At 41.8% G+C, this 23,402-nt stretch overlaps 1 protein-coding gene, 1 long non-coding RNA gene and 1 pseudogene across 2 annotated transcripts; all 3 read right to left on the minus strand.

Moving 5' to 3' along the window:
- Positions 1-7,528: 7,528 nt before the first annotated feature.
- On the minus strand, positions 7,529-9,076 carry LOC112254904. Its single transcript, XR_002954210.1, has 2 exons — positions 8,819-9,076; positions 7,529-8,019 (listed from the first exon to the last, which is right to left on the minus strand). It is a non-coding gene; the product is annotated as an uncharacterized LOC112254904 (long non-coding RNA).
- A 611-nt stretch (positions 9,077-9,687) lies between these two features.
- LOC112255322 lies at positions 9,688-12,885 on the minus strand (annotated as a pseudogene).
- A 137-nt stretch (positions 12,886-13,022) lies between these two features.
- Positions 13,023-21,493, minus strand: LOC112254897 (transforming protein RhoA). Its single transcript, XM_024427860.2, has 5 exons — positions 21,304-21,493; positions 15,664-15,821; positions 15,136-15,256; positions 13,908-14,038; positions 13,023-13,810 (listed from the first exon to the last, which is right to left on the minus strand). The coding sequence occupies exons 2-5, from the start codon at positions 15,817-15,819 to the stop codon at positions 13,637-13,639; spliced, it is 582 nt and encodes a 193-aa protein (XP_024283628.1). The 5' UTR covers positions 15,820-15,821; positions 21,304-21,493; the 3' UTR covers positions 13,023-13,636.
- Positions 21,494-23,402: the final 1,909 nt, after the last annotated feature.

Raw genomic sequence — 23,402 nt, forward strand, 5'->3', positions numbered from 1 at the left:
GATAAAGCATAGCAATTTGACACGTACAACAACACAGAGTTACACAGGGGAATAAACAAAACATACAGTCAATAATAGAGTAGGAAAAAAAGTCTATATACAGTGAGTGCAAATGAGGTAAGATAAGGGAGTTAAGGCAATAAATAGGCCATGGTGGCGAAGTAATTACAATTTAGCAATTAAAACACTGGAGTGGTAGATGTGCAGAAGATGACTGTGCAAGTAGAGATACTAGGGTGCAAAGGAGCAAGATAAATAAATAAATACAGTATGGGGATGAGGTAGTTGGATGGGCTGTTTACAGATGGGCTATGTACAGGTGCTGTGATCTGTGAGCTGCTCTGACAGCTGGTGCTTAAAGCTAGTGAGGGAGATATGAGTCTCCAGCTTCAGTGATTTTTGCAGTTCGTTCCAGTCATTGGCAGCAGAGAACTGGAAGGAAAAGCGACCAAAGGAGGAATTGGCTTTGGGGGTGACCAGTGAAATATACCTGCTGGAGCGCGTGCTATGAGTGGGTGCTGCTATGGTGACCAGTGAGCTGATACAAGGCGGGGCCTTAGCTAGCAGAGACTTGTAGATAACCTGTAGCCAGTAGGTTTGGTGACGAGTATGAAGCGAGGGCCAACCAACGAGAGCGTACAGGTCGCAGTGGTGGGTAGTGTATGGGGCTTTGGTGGCAAAACGGATGGCACTGTGATAGACTGCATCCAATTTGTTGAGTAGAGTGTTGGAAGCTATTTTATAGATGACATCGCCAAAGTCGAGGATCGGTAGGATGGTCAGTTTTACAAGGGTATGTTTGGCAGCATGAGTGAAGGATGCTTTGTTGCGATATAGGAAGCCGATTCTAGATTTAATTTTGGACTGGAGATGCTTAATGTGAGTCTGGAAGGAGAGATTACAGTCTAACCAGACACCTAGGTATTTGTAGTTGTCCACGTATTCTAAGTCAGAGCCGTCCAGAGTAGTGATGCTGGACGGGCGGGCAGTGACCGATTGAATAGCATGCATTTAGTTTTACTTGCATTTAAGAGCAGTTGGAGGCCACGGAAGGAGAGTTGTATGGCATTGATGCTCGTCTGGAGGTTAGTTAACACAGTGTCCAAAGAGGGGCCAGAAGTATACAGAATGGTGTCGTCTGTGTAGAGGTGGATCAGAGAATCACCAGCAGCAAGAGTGACATCATTGATGTATATAGAGAAGAAGAGAGTCAGCCTGAGAATTGAATCCTGTGACTGCCAGAGGTCCGAACAACAGGCCCTCCGATTTGACACACTGAACTCTATCAGAGAAGTAGTTGGTAAACCAGGCGAGGCAATCATTAGAGAAACCAAGGCTGTCGAGTCTGCCAATAACAATGTGGTGATTGACAGAGTTGAAAGCCTTGGCCAGGTCGATGATTACAGCTGCACAGTAATGTCTCTTATCGATGGCAGTTAAGATATCGTTTAGGACCTTGAGCGTGGCTGAGGTGCACCCATGACAAGCTCTGAAACCAGATTGCATAGCGGAGAAGGTACGGTGGGATTCAGAATGGTCGATAATCTGTTTGTTAACTTGGCTTTCGAAGACCTTAGAAAGACAGGGTGGGATAGATATAGGCCTCTAATAGTTTGGGTCTAGAGTGTCACCCCCTTTGAAGAGGGGGACGACCGCGGCAGCTTTCCAATCTTTGGGAATCTCAGACTATACGAAAGAGAGGTTGAACAGGCTAGTAATAGGGGTTGCAACAATTTCGGCAGATCATTTTAGAAAGAGAGGGTCCAGATTGTCTAGCCCGGCTGATTTATAGGGGTCCAGATTTTGCCGCTCTTTCAGAACATCAGCTATCTGGATTTGGGTGAAGGAGAAATGGTGGGGGCTTTGGCGGGTTGCTGTTGAGGGTGCCTGGCAGTTGACCGGGGTAGGGGTAGACAGGTGGAAAGCATGGCCAGCCGTAGAGAAATGCTTATTGAAATTCTCAATTACAGTGGATTTATCGGTGGTAACAGTGTTTCCTAACCTCAGAGCAGTGGGCAGCTGGGAGGAGGTGCTCTTATTCTCCATGGACTTTACAGTGTCCCAGAACTTTTTGAGTTTGTACGACAGGATTTCTGTTTGAAAAAGCTAGCCTTAGCTTTCCTAACTGCCTGTGGAGGGCTTCATACAGCTCCACATTGACATGATTGTTTGAAAGTAGGTATTTGTATTTATTATTTGTCCCCATTGCCTTGGCAGCAGCTAATCTTCCTGGGGTCCAGCAAAATGAAGGCAGTTTTAACTATTTTAAAAACACTACAATACATTCATAGATTTCACAACACACTGTGTGCCCTCAGGTCCCTACTCCACCACCACCACATCCATGTGTATGTGTGTATAGTGCGTATGTTATCGTGTGTATGCATGTGTCTGTGCCTATATTTGTGTTGCTTCACAGTCCATGCTGTGAGGTGAGGACAGGATGTCCTGTATAAACAGAAACAGCTCTGTGCTCCTCTGGGAAACGCAAGAAGTATGAATCCCATGACTTCTGCAGAGGCCATATCACTGTAAATGCTGCATGGCTAATGCAGAAGCCGGGTTGACCATGTAGAGCCTTTTAGGGCTGTATGCAGGCACTCCGCGTTGTGTGGTGCTTAAGAACTTCCTTTATTGTATATTAGCAATATACCACACCTCCTCCGGCCGAACTGCTTCATTTTACCACTTGCAAACTATCATCCCTCCAAATTCTGCCTTAACCACGTTTCCATCCACAGATTGATGCCAGTAAAAGTTATACTGTTTTAAAAAATCAGGACAGCTTTGATAAAAACAGGAAGTTTCGGTACAATTGTATAAATGCCAAAAGATAATTAGTTCATTGGACATGGTGAGATATTTTTGCGTCGGTAAAATGTATTATGCGAGAAATGGCGGTGGATATGACTTTATGCGCAAATAGTGATATAATAACCATAATATCGAAGCAAATTTGGGAGTCACGCGATCCGGTGTGGTCCACCCACTAGGACTCGGGAAATTTACGCAGTTTATGAGGCAACAGATTAAGTAAATTATGATGAGTTTCACAAGGTCTTGAAAGTGCACGCAATGAGCTTAATACTCCTTTCCAATATATCGAGGGTCTTCTTCTGGTGACATGATGATCGATGCTTTACTGCCGTTTGACAAATACAAATATTATTGTTTTTATCCATAATAAGGTCAACATATAGAGTAGAATATCCTACCCGCAAAGTATCGGCGAGCTGTTGGTTTGAGCGCAAATCAAGACCAGAGTCAGCGCATTTGCTTACATTACATTTTGTGTGCACTACCACGCACTGTTTTTTCTCTGCAATAAGTCAGTTTGGTGGAAACAAACCGCTGGAGGGAAAATGCCCATATTTTCTTTATGCGGATTTGAGAACATTTACATGAAAATCTGTCGCCAATTGGATGGAAACCTATCTTTTGATTGAATTAATCACTGATTGCTACAATCTATTTACATAAGATCATGTCCGTAATAAAATCACCGGAAGTACTCAAACGGAAGTATCACACTTTGTGCTACACAAAATGAGTTCCCATCGACATTAGGTAAGTAACTGTCAACAACATGTCTGTCGCGATGTATGCGAGACTGTATCTCCAGAGATTTTCACACCCCCTGCGTTCACAAGGTAAAGCACTGACTATTCAGAAAATACACTAAGCTTTAGTGCTAACTAACGTTAGCTGCACAACTTGACATCTCTGCCCCCTGGAAGCAAGCTAGTTAGCAAAAATGCTAGTTTCAAACTGTCTTGCTACTTGAGACATTTCAGCCAGACAAGGCTATTGCCAATGCCAGATCTATTGTTATTACGTCTTGCTACATGTGAGATCCCCATTTAATATAATCTGTCCAAAATTCAAAGTGAATCCTAATATCTTAGTTTGCCACGTCTTTTTAGACATCTTTATTATTATGAGAACTTGTTTTCAACTGGTCTACCTGGTTAAATAAAGGTGAAATAAAAAAAATATATATATGAACCTTTATTTTGACAGAGAGTCATGCTGAGACCAACTTTTTACAGTTGAGCCCTGTATACAGGTCTGATGTCCCTATCCCACATCAGCCTATCATCCTAGCCGGAGTAGATTCCAACCCTATGCTTGCTTACAGCTGCACTGGGGACGGACTAGCCCAAGGTGTACTCTTAAGCAGTCTACCATTATTCCTTGAGGTCAAAGGACCTTATATGTTATTTTCAGAAGTAGACTTGCTCTGGCGGCCAAAACAGCCAATTCTCCATCTAAATGTGAATCGATTCTGAATTGCGATAATGTTCTAGAAACATAAAGCCCTTTACTTTCATATCACATCAAAATAATTTCACAAATGCAAAATATACACTTAGATTTTTAAATTTAAATAATTTAGCAGACGCTCTTATCCAGAGCGACATACAGTAGTGAGTGGATAAATTTCCATACTTTTTCAGTACTGGTCCCCATGTTGTGTTCGACCTTTGCTCTAATCCATGTTGTGTTCGACCTTTGCTCTAATCCTCACCAGAAGTCAACCTTTATGACTGTTCTATTTAAAAAAAATCTATCTTCAGCTTTAGTTTACCTGCTTCCTGTAATACTGTTGAGTGCTGTGTGAGAGAGAGCTGAGTAGTGATGAGTTGAATATGAGATTTAACAGTGTATTTATTATGTTGAATGTCCTTTTAGCTTTCCATATGTCGCCCCCTGCAGGTTGGCAGCTATAAAGACATCAGTGTCGAGGGCATGGTCCTTCTTCACGTGCTGGAACCTCGAATTGGTGCGACACAGTACTAGTCAAAAGTTTGGACACACCTACTCATTCCAGGGTTTTTCTCTGCCACAGCATTCTGCAGCAATATGCCATCCCATCTGGTTTGCGCTTAGTGGGGCTATCATTTATTTTTCACCAGGACAATGACCCAAAACACACCTCCAGGTTGTGTAAGGGCTATTTGATCAAGAAGGAGAGTGATGGAGTGCTGCATCAGATGACCTGACCTCCACAATTACCTGACCTCAACCCAATTGAGATGGTTTGGGATGAGTTGGACCTCAGAGTGAAGGAAAAGCAGCCAACAAGTGCTCAGCATATGTGGGAACTCCTTCAACACTGTTGGAAAAGCATTCCAGGTGAAACTGGTTGAGAGAATGCCAAGAGTATGCAAAGCTGTCATCAAGGCAAAGGGTGGCTACCTTGAAGAATCTCAAATATATTTTGATTTGTTTAACACATTTTTTGGTTACTACATGATTCCATATGTGTTATTTTATCATTTTGTTGTCTTCACTATTATTCCACAATGTTGAAAATAGTACAAATAAAGATAAACCCTTGAATGAGTAGGTGTCCAAACTTTTGACTGGTACTGTAATTGAATTATACTTCAATCAAGATGACACAAATTATGATAGACAAAAAATGTGATACTCAAATGTATAAATACACAACCTCATGTACTTCTGTCTTTGCATCTTGCATTTTCCTGGCATATACCGACAAAATAAAGACAGTGAATTATAGGTCATTTGTTATAAATAGTTGAAAGTTCATACTTCAAATGTTTTTGTGAATTCCACTTCAGAGTTATGGCTATAGTGTATGTCTGTATGGTCATGATTTGTCTCATGAATGATATGTGTCCACAGAGGTTCTGGTCCTGGATACAGGGGGTCAGATTTGCTTGATCCCAAAATCCTGGCCCTTCTCAGGAGCAAAGGCATCACTGTGGAGGTGCAGGACACAGTAGGGACACCTGACATCAACTGACATCTGTCTACAGTATTAGGGATGTGTGGTTGTGCAATATATTTCAGTACATGAGCATCTATAGACATGTTTACCCAAGCCTGGTTTAGAATATCCTCTTGTTAAGAGATTTCTCTCACAGTAAGTTACTGTGTGCCACCACAGCTCTGGAAAGCTCTCCATCCATACACAGACATGGGCAGCCCCTGCCTATAGAATGTGTAGGGCAGCTATAATTTGCATTTTTCTTCTCTCTGACACTCATCCCTTCTCCTTCCTCAGCCAAATGCTTGTGCAACTTCCTGAGCAGTGAAAGGTGAGTGGTGGCAGCTGGTCTGATTCTTCCTCCAATCAGCACAGAGCTAGAGTAGCCTAGCAACAACAACATCATGAGGTATTTTTGGAAAAGAGGGATTTGATGGAAAAGAGGATGTTTGTTCACCACTCTAGGATGCATGATCTGGATCAATCTGTCCTTATTCAGGTGCTGAATTGCTGTATGTTTTTTGCAATTGCACTCTCCTTGCTCGAAGGTTGTATCATGGTTTTATGTGAACAGAGTGAGACATTTCTAGAAGTTTGTGTGTGTGTGTGTGTACGGGAAGATGAAAATGAAAAAGAGAAGTGGAGTGTGTTGGCAATTATGTATTTCTGAGCATTGGAGGATATGATTTGGAGGGGGTGTTTTATAGTGGTTTTTATCTGTATCATTGTAAATACATGTGGCATGTTACCATTGAAGCAATAAACAATATCTACAACAAATAGTTTTTTTGTATCTATTTAATTGCATGTGTTGAAGATAATGAGTAATGTTGACATGTTCACGTCATTGAGCACCGTTTGCTGATTATCAGGAGAAATGTACTAAATGGAACAGAAAGACATTGATTCATATCAATAATTCAGTGAGTGAGAGCATATGGGATATACCCAAGGTGATTGTCCTTCATTTGGATTAACCTCTTTAATGTCATTGTCTATCTTCTACCCTTACCACTCCGAACCACCCATTTCTCTATCTGTCTCACAATACAACGCAATTCCACTGGCTTTGTTCTTCTCAGAGATAATCTGCAGGATACGTGTATCAACTAATCATCTATTTAGTTTTGCTTCACCACACAAACACATGGCCATTCATTCATTCAACCATTAATTCACACGCAATCACATACTCTCCTAATACACTAAACTCGGAAGAATATAAATCAAATTTTATTTGTCACAAACACATGTTAAGCAGATGTTATTGCGGGTGTCGCGGAATGCCTGCGTTTCTAGCTCCAACAGTGCAGTAATATCTAACCATTCACAACAATACACACAACCTAAAAGTAAAAGAATGGAATTAAGAAATATATACAAATTAAGAAGAGCAATGTTGGAGTGGCTTAGACTAAAATACAGTATATACATATGAGATGAGTAAAGCAAAAACATGTAAACATTAAAGTGAATAGTGTTCCATTATTAAGTGGCCAATGATTTCAAGTCTATGTATATGGAGCAGCAGCCTGTAAGGTGCAGGGTTAAATATCCGGGTGGAAGCCGCCTAGTACCGCGGGCCGCATTGGTGGTACTGTGTTATCCTCATAGCGAGCGAAGAACGTGTGTAGCTTGTCCGGAAGTAAGATGTCGGCGTCCACAAAGTGGCTGGTTTTCCCTTTGTAGTCCATGATCGTCTGTAGACCCTGCCATATTAATCTTGTGTCTGAGCTGTTGAATTATGACTCCACTTTGTCTCTATACTCTATAATGATGCACAGGCCACAGTCAAATTAAGTGTGGTGTTTATTAGACAGGGTATTAAATCAACAGGAAATTATTTAGCGTGCCACTCTCCAGTCTCGATACCATCAAAGAGAGTAGAAGAGCATCTACCACATGATAAATGGAACATTTACAATGACATACAGTAGCTGTCAAGCAGGGAATTCTGGGAGATACACAAGGTCAATCTAAGGGCTGCTTAAAAAACACAAAGACATGACAGACAACCGCAATATAATATTTTTGTAATATTTGCCATTTTGCAGACGCTTTTGTCCAAGCGTGTGCATACATTTTTGTATAGGAGACCCAAGTGGGAATCGCACCAACGTTCAAAATGGGAGGAACGCCCTTTTGTCCTCATCACGTCACCATCATCACAGTTTCTGCACAAGTCACCAAAGATGAATTCTCATCCTGTGTTGCAAATCCCTGATGTCCTCACACTCAGTCTCAAAGTGTGTCGTGGCGTCATAGGAGCGAGACACAAAGATCTGAACAAGGGAGATGGGATCAAAATGAACAACACCGGAGTCTCCACAATTTGTAATCATGGTACAACTCAATGGCCGAGAATAATGAAACAATTTTGATATATTATAGTGAATTCGGTGGGTATCCTCGACCGGAGCTTGAACCCAGGTCCAGCGACTGTCAACCCCTTAGCAGTTACACCAAGAGATCCAAACCTCGCAACAAGGTTGCTAGGTATTGGCTTAAGGTCGATACACTACCCCCTTTCTTTCAGGAGAGTTCCCATGCTTCTCTATTCCAAGTCCTTAACGTGTATCGAATTAAGGGAGTATCCCCGACCAGGACCTGAAACCTGACTCGAACACCAAAAGATCTGAACCTCTTTGCTAGGTCACTAGGTGTGGGGTTAAGGACAATACATTATATTGAAGGTAGCCCCTTATCTGACATTTCCTTCCATCATCAATAGGGACCATCATGTTGCTGACAGAAACAAATCTGTAAACCAATCACATTAATTCTTTAGTGTATTTTTTTGTGTGTGAAATTGGTTGTGTGTCATTACAATATACTGTACATATGACTCTGGATGTAACAGTAGGTTGAGTGAAACTTTTTTCTTAAAAAAAAATATATACTTTTAAGGATATTTGCTGACTCTATTGAACAGATAGAGGATGACAGTGGAGAAAGCTATAGAGAGGTTGTGTCAAAGGGCAGTAGCCGGATTCAAATGTATGCCAACACTGCAAACATTTGTGCCGGGGGCTGTAGCTAAGACTGCTAGACCACCTTAGGCCATGGTTGTGTAGAACTTACCTCTGATGAATGGGCTCCAGCAGTTCCATCCCAGGCTGCACTTACTTCTCTGGGTTACTGGTCTCTACAGTGGTGCTCACCATGGCGATATACATCCCCGATGACACCATGTTGTGAGCGTAGTACACCATACATAGATGTCTAAAAAACAAATAGGGTCAAGTTATGATTAATCCCAAGTCTAACATATTGTATTCACATTTAACCTGTTTGGTATTTGGGGTATTCCTTTGTCTAACTTCTAGTGTATTTCTTGTGCCATACCTGATTTCCTGTGGACTTTGCTTGAGGGATGATGAGTTGGCATCATGGGTGTATTTGATTGGATGATTCAGTGAACAGATGACCTGTGTAACCTGGCCCACCTTCTTCACCCAGCACGTAGTTGGGGTGAGAGATCAAATGTATTTATATAGCCCTTCTTACATCAACTGATATCTCTAAGTGCTGTACAGAAACCCAGCCTAGATCAGTTGTTTACAGCGAAACAGCTTGATAGAGAGAAATATTAGGTTCTACTTCTACTAATTTACCCTACTGACATTCAGCCCACTTTCCTGTAATTCATGCACTACCACTTCTCACTTCATTCATCCATTAATTCCCTCTTCAACACTCTTTCTCTCTTATCCACTCTCTAAGTTCACCAACCACTCACGGCTCCTTCAGATTTCACTGCTACCCCTTTGCCCTTGTCCATCACAATCTCTTCCACCTTTCTGTTTAACATGTAGGTCCCTCCATGCACTTAACATGAGACACACAGGAATAGTGAGGTTACTTTGGGGACATATACAACACCATCATAAAAACACTTGATGTTAATGTATTAATGCATTCTTGAGCGCCTGCATGTGTGTGTGTGTGTATTACCTGGCAAAGCCCTTCGGTAGTTACCCTAGCCCACACAATGGAAAGAGGTAGGGACTGCAGTTTTAGCGAGCCATAAACTCAGAATACAGCTTGAGCCGTCTTATGGTCTGGATGCACGGCTGGTCCAAGTAGCTGTGAAGGCAGGCACACGATCATGGAGATTCGAAAAGTTTGCATCTTGGCTTCAATTTATATTCTGTTGAGGCATATACTTTAGAGAATATGTGTGTGTGTGTGTTCCTGTCTGTTTTTCTGTCTGTTTAACATTTGTACTGACTTGTCATTGCGGTACAGGGCCAAGACATGGCCAGGGAATTCCATGATGTCTGGTCCCAGGTCGAACCGGCGGAACAACTCTCTCATGCTGGTCCTGTTGGGGTCCATGTCCTGGTGGGTAGGCAGGTCTCCCTCCTCAAAGTTCAGGATGAACAGGAGCAGCTTCCTGAACCTGTGCTTGTCAAACAGCCCCATCAGATCTGTAACACACACCATGTTACATCCACAGCATGAGACTTTGAATGACATTATGTATTTAAAATCAAGATAATCAATTTGAGATTACTTTGACTGCTATGTGGGAATCGGTTGATGAATCTGAAACAAAGAATTTGTAAGTTACAAATATTGGTTATTTTGATGGATGTGTGTTACCTGAAGCTAAGGCCTCATCCTCGGTTGAAGAGACTTTGTGGACTTTACTAGCCCTGTACACATAGCTTCCCTCCAACAACTTAAAGTCCCGATGCAGAGTTACCTCGGTGTACACCAGCATTTTAACCAGCTGACCTTAACAAACACACACAGGATAACACTACAAGAATGATCCTGACTCACAGTTAAGTTTGTTCTGAGGTGTCTGTCCTATATCTGAGTGTTATAAGAAAGATCAGGAAACCTTTGTGTGTTTTTGGTATTTAACCCCTTATTTTAGGCGCTAAACTGTCTCCATACTTCCATTCATTTTTTAAATTGGTACAGATTAGTTTTGTGATTCTTGTGCTCAGAGCAAAACAACTGACATGTACATTACAGGCTCACCTTTCCATAGAGGGATCATATTAGTGTGTAGCTCAACCTGTTTGGATGCTACAGACAGAAGTTGGCAGATCGGCTGTACTGTCCCGTGATGCTTGTGGGGGTTATAGAACAAAACGTGAGTCTCCATCTTTCCATAATAGTTTGTAGGCTGTTCGGATGGTACAGACGTTTTCATGAGAAGACCGATTTTAGGGGATGTCTCATGGTCTGGCAAACACCACTCTAGCTGTGCCACCTTTCCCTGCAGATACGGAAGGGCGACATAGGAGGATGCAGTGGATTGAGACGTAGCCCAAGCAAAAAAATACATCTCTATTATAAATTGCTGTATTTCGATGGGGATTTTGTATTATGATAATTAGAAGTGAAATACTAAGTCAGTGAATTTAGTGGAAACCTGCTCATTTGTAACAAGCATGGTAACAAGCATTCATTGTTACACTGCTGTAATTGTGGGGCTTGCAAAGCAAGAGCCTCATCTTAGATGTTCTTTAGCACTCTATTCCTCCTACACCGTTTAAATTAGATGGAATATCCGTCTACTTCTCTGCTATTCATATCTGGTCGCGGAATCAAAATATTCACTAGGGATCTTACGCTACAGCTGTTTTAGTAACTGCATTACCACATCTTCTTCCAACTTTTCCCCAAAAAACAGAAGTTTTCACCACTAACACAACAAGTTAGAGAAAAATGTTACAAGGTATGAAATCTTCCCCGAATTCTCTGCTTGTCAAATCCGAAATCGGTTAAGAAATCGTGTGTACCAATCTAGAACTAAGATCCGTTTTAGTAACCAATCGCCTTCTCTCTTTCTAGCTGCTGTAAATCATGTCAGAAGCCAGCAGATAAATTATTTTCCATACAACAGCCATTTGGACCACTAACCCAACAAGTTAGAAAAAAAATATTGCTAGGATATTAAGACACAGAGAGCAAACATTATGAGTGAAGAGAATAACCACAATTACAGACCCAAACAACACAAATATTGACCATTCAACAACTGAACCATAACTACAGACTAGATCCACACAACTACTGATCACAACTGCTGACCAGAAGCACACAACTGACCACAACCACACAAATTCTGACCACTCATCTAGTGACCCCAACTACACATCTAGTGACCACAAGCACACATCTAGTGACCACAACCACTCAACTTTTGACCACAACTACTGACCACAACCACACAACTAGTGACCACAACCACAGCTACTGACCACAACCACACAGCTACTGACCACAACCACACTACTGCTAACCACATCTAGTGACCACAAAAACACAACTACAGACCACAACCACATAACTACTGACCAAATCTGACTATCGATGGGAATTCAAAATGATTTGACTATTTTAATAATATAATCAAAGTACATTTTAAACTTTTGAAGAGCAAACCCCACAAGTTACATATCACAATTACAAGCAGTTACATATTACAATGTAACTATGAGTTGTCACAGTTAACTACAACACTTGTTAGTGTAATTACACTGTAATAAGGACCCCTTACAATGAAGAGTTACAATCATGTCTTTTGTTAATTTATCCACAGTGGATTGGGCCCCTATTCTGACAGCCGGTCAGCTCTTCGTCCTGTGTGTCTTCCTGCTCACCATCACCTCTGGCTGGATCTTCTATCGCTCCCTGGTGGCTGTGGGGCTGATTGCAATGGCTGTGATAGTAGATCAGCACTCCTACTCAGAGATACTTCATAAATACAGCCCCAGCTCTCCAGTTCTTGCATGATAATCATGTGAGATCCATTGTCTTGTCACCTCATTTTACCAAACACTCCTAGTAGACTGTGCCATAGTCTAATGACAGACCCCTCAGGAATGTAAATATAGTGAAAATGGGCATAATGTGAGGCGTGGTACGATCCAACGATGTAAAAAGTAAAGCACACAGTACGTTACAAAAAGCTAGATTTGCACGTTGAAACAGTAGTGTTTACCAAGTCCGGCAATCACACCAAAGACCTAGAATCTAAGACCTATTTGTCTTGAGTGCTGGGAACTCAGTACGGACAGATTATGGAAGCAGAACTCGTTTTTCTTCTTTGCAATGGCAAATGATCTTTTACAAATAATTTAAAACAAACATTTACCATATGTATTTTGCTTGTATCTGTATTAACATCTGCCATCATCCAGTTCCCATTAACTGTCTCAAGAATCTTAAAGTTAGTTAATACACACATATACATTTCCATACGTGTTAAACTAAGTGTTCAAAAATTGTCCATGTGGGTTTTTATGAATAGATGCACATGGGGTTTTATATGAAGCACATTTATTTCAACAATTTTATGCCTGTGCATAAATCAAAAATTACAAAATAATCATAAAGACTATGGGTCACAGTGTATAGGTACCCCTCCCTGATTGGCTGTGGAAATGTTCCTCAGTTCAGTGGGCAGGGCTCAAGCACTTAATTGGCAGGTATGACACAACAATAGATCCCCTGGGGTGTATTCACTAGGAACCAAACAGATCAAAAGCGGGGAGGGACCGACCTGAATTTGTCCATTAGAAATGAAGTTTCCATTGCAAAACGTTTTGGACTAATGATTACACACACCTCTGGCTGACTACATCAGTTACATGGCCGTACAGGTTCACAAGGGAAATGTTGATATGGCAGATTCACTCATGTACAAGTACAAAAAAGCATTTCCATAACCCCCATCATCAACATTGAATACTGACAAAACCATGACTATTTAACTTGTTTTGCTTTAAGACAGAAAATTAAAAGCATTACACCTTTTGTAAAAACTGGTGAGCACAGTCTTTTTTGGGGCGAAGGGGGGAATAGACCTAATTTCTTATCTTCCATCGTTCCCCTTGTACCCAGTGGGAGGCCGTGTCCCTCACGCCTTCCCTCCTTTTACAGTAGGAGGCATTTATGTCTCTGCTTCCCCCGCCGGGCCTGTAGCGCCGCCCTCGTGGCCATCTCAAACACTTCCCTCACCCCATCCTTGCTCTTTGCGGAGCACTCCATGTAGCCGAAGGCACTGATCCGGTTCGCCATGTCACGCCCCTCCTCTGGCTTCACAGGCTCCTGAGAGGGGTGGGGGGGGTCAGAATGTGGAGTCAGGAAAGCCACATATTGATCTTCTGAAAATTGTGTGTGAGAGATTGAGAGAGACTGACTGTACCTGCTTCATCTTGGCTAGCTCTCTGCGGGTGTGCTCGTCGTTACGCAGGTCCTTTTTGTTGCCCACTAGGATAATGGGAACGTTAGGGCAGAAGTGTTTGACTTCTGGAGTCCACTTCTCCGGGATGTTTTCTAAACAAGTGGGAAGGGCAGGAGTCAAGGCCAGTAGGAGTTAGCGAGAGCAAACTTCTTCAGCATACTAATCAAGGCTGTCCAGTAGGGCTGGGCGATATATATCGTGTGACGATAGAGCATAATATGAAACGATAGACGATTTTCTAGCGTTTATTTCATTGTGTCGCAAATCACACTCTGTGAACGTGGCACAGAGCACGGAGACACGGAGCTCGTACATAAAAGAGGGGCAACTTAGGTCGCATGGACGTGGTTTGGGTATGAAAAGTCTGACAGACCAGAAAACCGTCCTCTGCAAAATATGGCGCAGGTCGGTCTCGACAACAGGCTCAAACACCACTAACCTCTTTTACCACCTACGCAAGAATCATGTGAAACAGTTCCGTAGAAAGTCTATGGATGAAACCCAAAAAGGTACAGTTGAGTGCTCAAAACAAACCCCCGACTCAGACGTTACAAGAGGCTTTTGCCCGCGGCACACCATATAGCAAAGAATCACGAAGATGGAAGGAGATAACAGCTGCCTTTCCAACTTACATCTGCAAAGACATGCCCCACCCCAACTCGACCCTAGGTCCCAAATGCAAATTGATATGTGACACGTATTAATGCCAAAATAACATGCAAAACAGGCAAGCCCCCAAAAGTGTATAAGTATGTATATATATATATATATATATATATATATATATATTTATTTTTTAGGCCTTGCAACTATAGTTTAATTGTTTTCTATTTACTTTTAGATTTTATACATTCATAATTTAAAATTTGCCCAGGTTCTAAATAAAATAATCAAATATGAGTAAGTACCTTTTTATTTGTTGAGTATAATTAAAAATGTAATAAGAAATAGGCCTCTCATATCCCGTTATCGGGATATGAGATTTTGGCCATATCACCCAGCCCTACTGTCCAGGTAAAAGTCCTCTGATTGTGGGTGTAAGTGTGCTTTGCGATTCTGTCAAAGCTCTGTCACAAAAACAAGACCCGGTGTCACAAAAGTGAATGTGTATAAGTCTGCACAGTTGTATTGATGTCTGACAGAATTGGTATGTGTGGGTGTCTGTACGCGTAGCGACATAAATACTCACCCAAACTGTCGGGGCTATCAATGGAGAAGCACATGAGGATAACATCAGTATCTGGGTAAGAGAGGGGACGGAGCCTATCATAGTCCTCCTGGCCTGCTGTATCCCATAGTGCCAACTCAACCTGACAAAGGATTTCAAGAGACATCAACCAACTGTGCCCAACTTCCCAGATAAATACTGTGTATCTGACCTATTATGAAACAATGAAGAGGCATGATGCAGAATGGCCAATCCACATTTAATCATAGGAAAAGTCAGCAATACGACATAATTACACACAGCTGGGCAACTTACTGCTTAGAAAAATCAATTGAAACAAAATGTGAAATCTGCCAACATTGTCTGCCACTATTGGCGCTTACCAACTTGGGCAAGCCTTGAGTGAGGTTGCAAATTGGGAGGAGCCAGTGGTGACTGTTGGCAGATTTTAATTTGGGTAATTCTCATTGATCGTCCTGCTTTGTATGATAAATGTAATTTACAGCAAGAGAAATACAGGTTGAAAAAAAGAAAGGGAGAAGACATTACCTGTTTGCTGTCGACCTCAATGTCAGCGACATAGTTCTCGAAGACAGTGGGCACGTAGACCTCTGGGAACTGGTCTTTACTGAATACGATGAGCAGACAGGTCTTCCCGCACGCTCCGTCTCCCACTATGACCAGTTTCTTTCGGATTGCTGCCATGACTGAACAAACGAGAGAGAATGTTGAGACAGACATAAATACATTACAGATCAAAGAGTTGGAGCATGGATGGTACTGGCAACAGATGTTTTCAAGTCCTGCATGGGCCTCATATTACATAGTTAATAGTTACAGTATGTTAGCTGTAGCCCATTCATAGGCACCAACTCCCTTAGAGTGCATATAGATGAAGGTATCTTCTTCCTGGGGGACTTGTTAAGAGCCTCGGGATGCACTCAAAATGCTAACACGCATTGCTTGCGGTACGGTTTTGGAAACATAATGAACATAAAAAAGGTTAAATTATTACACACCTTTATAGGGTTAGTGTTCCCACGTGATCATATCTCCATGTTACATAACATGTTTACTGAAAACAGACAGAAGAGACCACCTGTGCTCCTGTGTGTAAGCATGAGGAAGTGTAGTCCTTCAACTGGAAGCACACAGTGTATGGATATGTGCCAATCTGCTAACATTATAGTAAGTGCATCCCGAGTGGCGCAGCGGTCTAAAGCACTGCATCTCAGTGCTTGAGGCATCACTACAGTCCCTGGTTCGAATCCAGGCTGTATCACAACCGGCCGTGATTGAGAGTCCGATAGGGTGGCGCACAATTGGCCCAGCGTCATGTTCGGGTTTGGCTGGTGTAGGCCATCATTGTAAATAAGAATTTGTTCTTAAACAGACATGCCTAGTTAACAATACATTTTTAAAAAATAGGACAAGAGCTTTTACACAATATAGAAACCTAATATTCCACAACTGACTTATTTACAGTATATTAGTTTCTAGGGCACAACATGTGCTTCAAAAGTAGCAAGAATTCCTTTAGCCTGTATCTCAATCAAAAAAAGTATTTTCTGGTGCGCCTAAATTTTATGTGGTACTTTTTTTAAATTGGGAAAATGTTTTCAGAACTGTTTTCAAAGCGATGGTTATTGACTAGAGGTCGACCGATTCGGCATGGCCAATTAATTAGGGACGATTTCGTGTTTTCAACCATCAGTAATATGCATTTTTGGACGCCGAATTTGGCCGATTACATGTCAATCCACGAGGAGACTGCGTTGCAGGCTGACCACCTGTTATGCGAGTGCAGCATCAAAAGGACCTTGTGGCTACAAGGAGCCACGGTAAGTTGCTAGCTAGCATTAAAAACTTAGCTTATAAAAAAACAATCAATCTTAACATTATCACTAGTTAACCTAGTAATATCATCAACCATAACTAGCTTGTCCTGCGTTGCATATAATCAAAGTGGTGCCTGTTAATTTACCATCTAATCACAGCCTACTTCAACCTCGCCAAACAGGTGATGATTTAACAAAAGCACATTCGCGAAAAAAGCACAATCATGGCACCAATGTACCTAACCATGAACATCAATGTCTTTCTTAGAATCAATACACAAGTATATTTTTTTAAACCTGCATATTTTGTTAAAATAAATTAATGTTAGCAGGCAATATTAACTAGGGAAATTGTGTCACTTCTCTTGCATTCTGTGCAAGCAGTCAGGGAATATGCAGCAGTTTGGGCCACCTGGCTCGTTGCGAACTGTGTGAAGACCATTTCTTCCTAACAATGACCGTAATTAATTTGCCAGAATTTTACATAATTATGACATAACATTGAAGGTTGTGCAATTTAACAGCAATATTTAGGACTTAGGGATGCCATCCGTTCAATAAAATACGGAACGGTTCCGTATTTCACTGAAAGAATTAACGTTTTGTTTTCAAATGATAGTTTCCGGATTTGACCATATTACTGACCTAAGGCTCGTACTTCTGTGTGTTTATTATATTATAATTAAGTCTATGATTTGATATTTGATAGAACAGTCTGACTGAGCGGTGGTAGGTAGCAGCAGGCTCGTAGGCATTCATTCAAACAGCACTTTCCTGCGTTTGCCAGCAGCTCTTTGCAATGCTTGATGCACTGTTTATGACAAGCCTATCAACTCCCGAGATTAGGCAGGCAATACTATAGTGCCTATAAGAACATCCAATAGTCAAAAGGTATATGAAATACAAATAGTAGTGAGAGAAATAGTCAAATAATAACTACAACCTAAAACTTCTTAACTGGGAATATTGAAGACTCATGTTAAAAGGAACCACCAACTTTCATATGTTCTCATGTTCTGAGCAAGGAACTTAAGCTTTTTTTAACATGGCACATATTGCACTTTTAATTTCTTCTCCAACTGTGTTTTTGCATTATTTATGTTTCATTATTTATTTGAGACTAAATTGATTTAGCTATTATATTAAGTTAAAATAAGTGTTCATTGTTCATTCAGTATTGTCGTAATTGTCATTATTACAAATATATATATAAACAACTGCCGATTAATCGGTATCGGCTTTTTTTTTGGTCTTCCAATAATCGGTATTGAAAAATCATAATCGGTCGACCTCCATTATTGACATTGCTAACGCAGTGTTGAAATTATAGCTAACCGCTGAAAACCCAATGGAGAGAAGGGTTTGAGAGCTATGTAGTGGGTAGCCCAATGTTGGATGAATTGTTACTCTTTTGTCCAAGGATCTTACATGTTTTGTTAAAAAGGGAGAATTGACTCCGATAGCCAAAACAGCCAAATACTCCATATTGAAACGATTCTCAATTGCAGCACAGTTCTAGAAACATAAACACCCCTACTTTCATTTCATATCAAAATCATTTTACAAATTTTAAGTTGCAGCAGACAGTATTTTTCAGTGAGAACAAGTTTGTCTTCTGTTTACACACAAGTGTTCGGGGACACATATAGCTAATTAGCACTGTCTTCCATCTGTTTTCCATAAAACAAGCGCTATAACATGGAGATATGGCCATGTGGGAACCCTAACACTATAAAAAGGTGTGTATCAATTTATTTTTGCCAATATGAAAGGATCTTATACTTCCAAAACCATACCTCAAGCGGTATGTTGATGTTCAGTCTGAACGTTATTGCTCTTAACAAAACTCCCCCTACAGATGACACCTTCCAATGACGCTTAGCTACACTATATATACACAAAAGTATGTGTACACCCATTAAAATGAGTGGATTTGGCCATTTCAGCCACACCCGTTGCTGACAGGTGTATAAAATCAAGCACGCAGCCATGCAATATCCATAGACAAACATTGGCAGTAGAATGGCCTTACTGAAGAACTGTGACTTTCAACGTGGCACTGTCATAGGATGCCACCTTTCCAACAGTCAGTTCTAAAAATGTCTGCACTGCTAGAGCTGCCCGCGTTAACTGTAAGTGCTGTTACTGTGAAGTGGAAACTTCTAGGAGCAACAACGGCTTAGACGCAAAGTGGTAGGCCACACAAGCTCACAGAACAGGACCGCCGAGTGCAGAAGCACATAAAAATTGTCTGTCTTCTGTTGTAACACTCACTACCGACTTCCAAACGGCCTCTGGAAGCAACGTCAGCACAAGACCTGATAGTCAGGAACTTCATGAAATGGGTTTCCATGGCCGAGCAGCCACACACAAAACTAAGATCACCATGCACAATGCCAAGCCTCGGCTGGAGTGGTGTAAAGCTCGCCGCCATTGGACTTCGGAGCAGTGGGAATGTGTTCTCTGGAGTGACGAATCACGCTTCAACATCTGGCAGTCCAACGGACGAATCTGGGTTTGGCGGATGCCAGGAGAGCACTACCTGCCCCAATGCATAGTGCCAACTGTAAAGTTTGGTGGATGAGGAATAATGGTCTGGGGCTGTTTTTCCTGGTTCGGGCTAGGCCCCGTAGTTCCAGTGAAGGGAAATCTAAACACCACAGCATATAATGACATTCTAGACGATTCTGTGCTTCCACATGTGGTAACAGTTTGGGGAAGTCCCTTTCCTGTTTCAGCATTAATGCCCCTGTGCACAAAGTGAGGTCAATATAGAAATGGTTTGTCGAGATCAGTGTGGAAGAACTTGACTGGCCTGCACAGAGCCCTGACCTCAACCCCATCAAAACACCTTTGGGATAAACTGGAACACTGACTGCGAGCCAGGCCTAATCGCCCCAACATCAGTGCCCAACCTCACTAATGATCTTGTGGCTGAATGGAAGCAAGTCCTTCCAGCAATGTTCCAACATCTAGTGGAAAGCCTTCCAAAAAGAGCAGAAGCTGTTATAGCAGCAAACGGGGGACCAACGTCATATTAATGCCCAAGATTTTGGAGTGAGATGTTAGATGAGCAGGTGTCCACGTACTTTTGGCCATGTAATGTAATGATCAGGGTATATGTTAGCCGTAGCTATCTTTGTAGCAGTGGTGGAACTGTATTTTGAAATGAAATAACGGGATGAAATAAAGGGACAGCTCTCGCTTCAAAATATGAATTTGTCAAAATCATTGATTAATTCATATGATCAAATAGGCCTCCTGTAGGATTTGTGATCTGGAACAACACAGCTAGACTGTCTAATGTTATGAATACACTAAGGATACTTTTCAGATAAGGATTATTTTAATTCATTCAGGAACATAAGTCTCAGATCAAAATGTATCGATTGTGCATATTTGAATGTCAATCAGAATAACAGTAGTTGACGCAGCTAAAGTAGCTAGCTAACTGAGTGGGATATCAAAACAAGATAACGAGCAAGCTAATATATTGTAACGACCCTGGGTTTATAGGCGCGGAAATCGACTCTGCTGTTCGAGCATGCTTTTGCGGCACAGTCGATGGCGCGCCGGACCTCAGGTCGAGACCTGCTCCCTGCTGTTTCATTACAGTATTATCTATCCCCTCCTCACAACAGTAGGCTATTTTTGCTCGCTAACGGTGCAGCAAACGTAGCTAATTTACTGGCTTACCTACTTGATTAGCCACAAGATAAATAAAAAGTTAATGAATTAAACTAGGCAAGTCAGTTAAGAACCAAATTCTTATTTACAATTACGGTCTACCAAAAGGCCTCCTGCGGGGACGGGGATTAAAAGTACAAATATAGGAAAAAAACAACACTAAATAAAGAAAAACCTAAGACGACAACATAGCATGGCAGCAACCCATGACAACACTGCATGGTAGCAACTAGCTAGGCAACTAACAGAAGGGTTGTTACCCAGCTAACTAACTTTACTAACAAATAACGTTAGATAGCTTAGCTAGTTCTAGCTAGCTAGCTCAACACGAAATAAAAGTTGCTCGCTCGTAGCTAGTCAACACGTGTTATTAATTGATCCGGTCATGTCTGATATTGCAGGGCACGAATACCACGTAAACAACACTAGCTAACTTACTAGTTAACGTTATCTTTGTGAAAATAACTAATTTGCCAACGATAGCTTGCTAGCGTATTAGATTAGCCTAGCAGATGCGGAAGTGATGGGGTGGCTAGCTTTCTAACTGGCAAGGTTGAAGAGGAAAATACATTTAGACCTGGTTAACTATGTTAGTTAGCTATACTACTGCATTATTGGTTTCTGAGTTGTATTGGCAACATTCCTGTAATCCAATTAGGCTTACCTGGCCAATAGATAGCTAGCTAGTTTGTTGTTTTCTTGATAATGTCTCGGTCTCACGCTTGACTAGTTAGCTTGTGTTAGACTAGTAGCTCCCAACCGTGTTTGAGGGGGCGCTCTGAAACAGACCGCGAGGAGGAGGTGCTTGACTCGGACTGCGTAGGACGGGTGGTAACTGAAAAATCTTTGATGACCCGGACAGCAAAGTCTGTGTACAGTCAGGGTTTCCTCCCTCTTTATGGACACTGACTGAAGCCACACAGTTCCGAACATGGCTTCAACAGAGATGCCCTATTTCACCCCATCGTTCAGACTGCAACGGTGAGTTTATTTGTCACAAGAAAGATATATCTCTAGATGGACCTTGGCAAAAACACCAGAAAATGAATTGATTCTCAAATAATTAATAATTATTAATAATAATGATCATAGTTAATTGATCATTATGATGAATGATAATTGCACTGATCGAGTATAAACGTCCCTGCTAAAAGTCCCTGCTAAGAAATGAGTAAAGGTAGCCCGAGTGGCGCAGCGGTCTAAGGCACTGCATCTCACTCATCTCATACAGACCCTGGTTCGAATCCAGGCTGTATCACATCTGGCCGTGATTGGGAGTACCATAGGGCGGGGCACAATTGTCCCAGCGTCGTCCAGGTTTGGCTGGGGTTAACTGACTTGCCTAGTTAAATAACATAAAAAAGCCCTTGATCATGACTCTCAGTTCCATTACATTACACCTCAATCAGTGGACAAAGGCTTTGTCTTCTTTGAGATTGGGTTGGCGGATCGCATCCTACGTTTAAGGTGGGTACACCGCCACCTACTGTACGGGAGGTTATTATTTTATTAGTCCTGTGAAGCCCTAGACCCATCCCCCCCACACTACACCCCACCCAAACGCCAAACGCCAATCCCGTCCAGTCTCTATGAAGGAGTATTCGGATGTTTTGGCTTCCAGAGCCAATTCTCCCTTTAAACAGAACATGTAAGGTCCTTGGATTAAAGCGTAATGTTAGGCTCCTTTACTCCAATATTTGGCTAGAGTAAAAGACCTTCTATCAATCACCTTTTTTTATAAAGCCCTTTTTACATCAGCAGATGTCACAAAGTCCTAATACAGAAACCCAGCCTTAAACCACAAACAGCAAGAAATTCAGATATAGAGGCACGGTGGCTAGGAAAAACTCCTTAGGAAGGCAGTAACCTAGGAAGAAACCAGGCTCTGAGGAGTGGCAAGCCCTCTTCTGGCTGTGTTGGGTGGAGATTATAAGAGTACATGTGTTACAATATAGCTTCCGTCCCTCTCCTCACCCCTACCTGGGCTCGAACCAGGGACCCTCTGCACACATCAACAACAGCCACCCTCAAAGCATGGTTACCCATCACTCCACAAAAGCCTCAGCCCTTGCAGAACAACTACTTCAGGTCTCAGAGCGAACTTCACCCGATTTAAACGCTATTAGCGCGCACCACCGCTAACAAGCTAGCCATTTCACATTGGTTACACATAACCAACAATGCAGTTTTAAGAAAATACGTAAACAAGAGTAAGAGATAAGAATAACAAATAATTAAAGAGCAGCAGTAAAAAACAATAGCAGGGCTATATACAGAGGATATAAGTACAGAGTACATTTTTATTTGACCTTTATTACACTAGGCAAGTCAGTTAAGAACACATTCTTATTTATAATAAAGGCCTAGGAACAGTGGGTTAACTGCCTTGTTCAGGAGCAGGACAGATTTTTACCTTGTGAGCTCGGTGATTCGATCTAGTAACCTTTTTGTTAATGACCCAATGCTCTAACCACTCGGCTACTTGCCGCCCCATGCGTGTGCACAAGGTACTTGAAGTAATATGCACAGGTAGGTAGAGTTATTAAAGTGACTTTGAATAGATAATAACAGAGAGTAGCAGCAGTGTAGAAGAAGATGGCAATGCAAATAGTCTGGCCATTTGATTAGCTGTTCAGGAATCTTATGGCTTGGGGGAAGAAGCTGTTTAGAAGCCTCTTGGACCTAGACTTGGCACTCCGGTACCGCTTGTTGTGCGGTAGCAGAGAGAACAGTCTATGACTAGGGTGGCTGGAGTCTTTGACA

Source organism: Oncorhynchus tshawytscha, linkage group LG07 (genome assembly GCF_018296145.1).
Source record: "Oncorhynchus tshawytscha isolate Ot180627B linkage group LG07, Otsh_v2.0, whole genome shotgun sequence".
Lineage (NCBI taxonomy): Eukaryota > Metazoa > Chordata > Actinopteri > Salmoniformes > Salmonidae > Oncorhynchus > Oncorhynchus tshawytscha.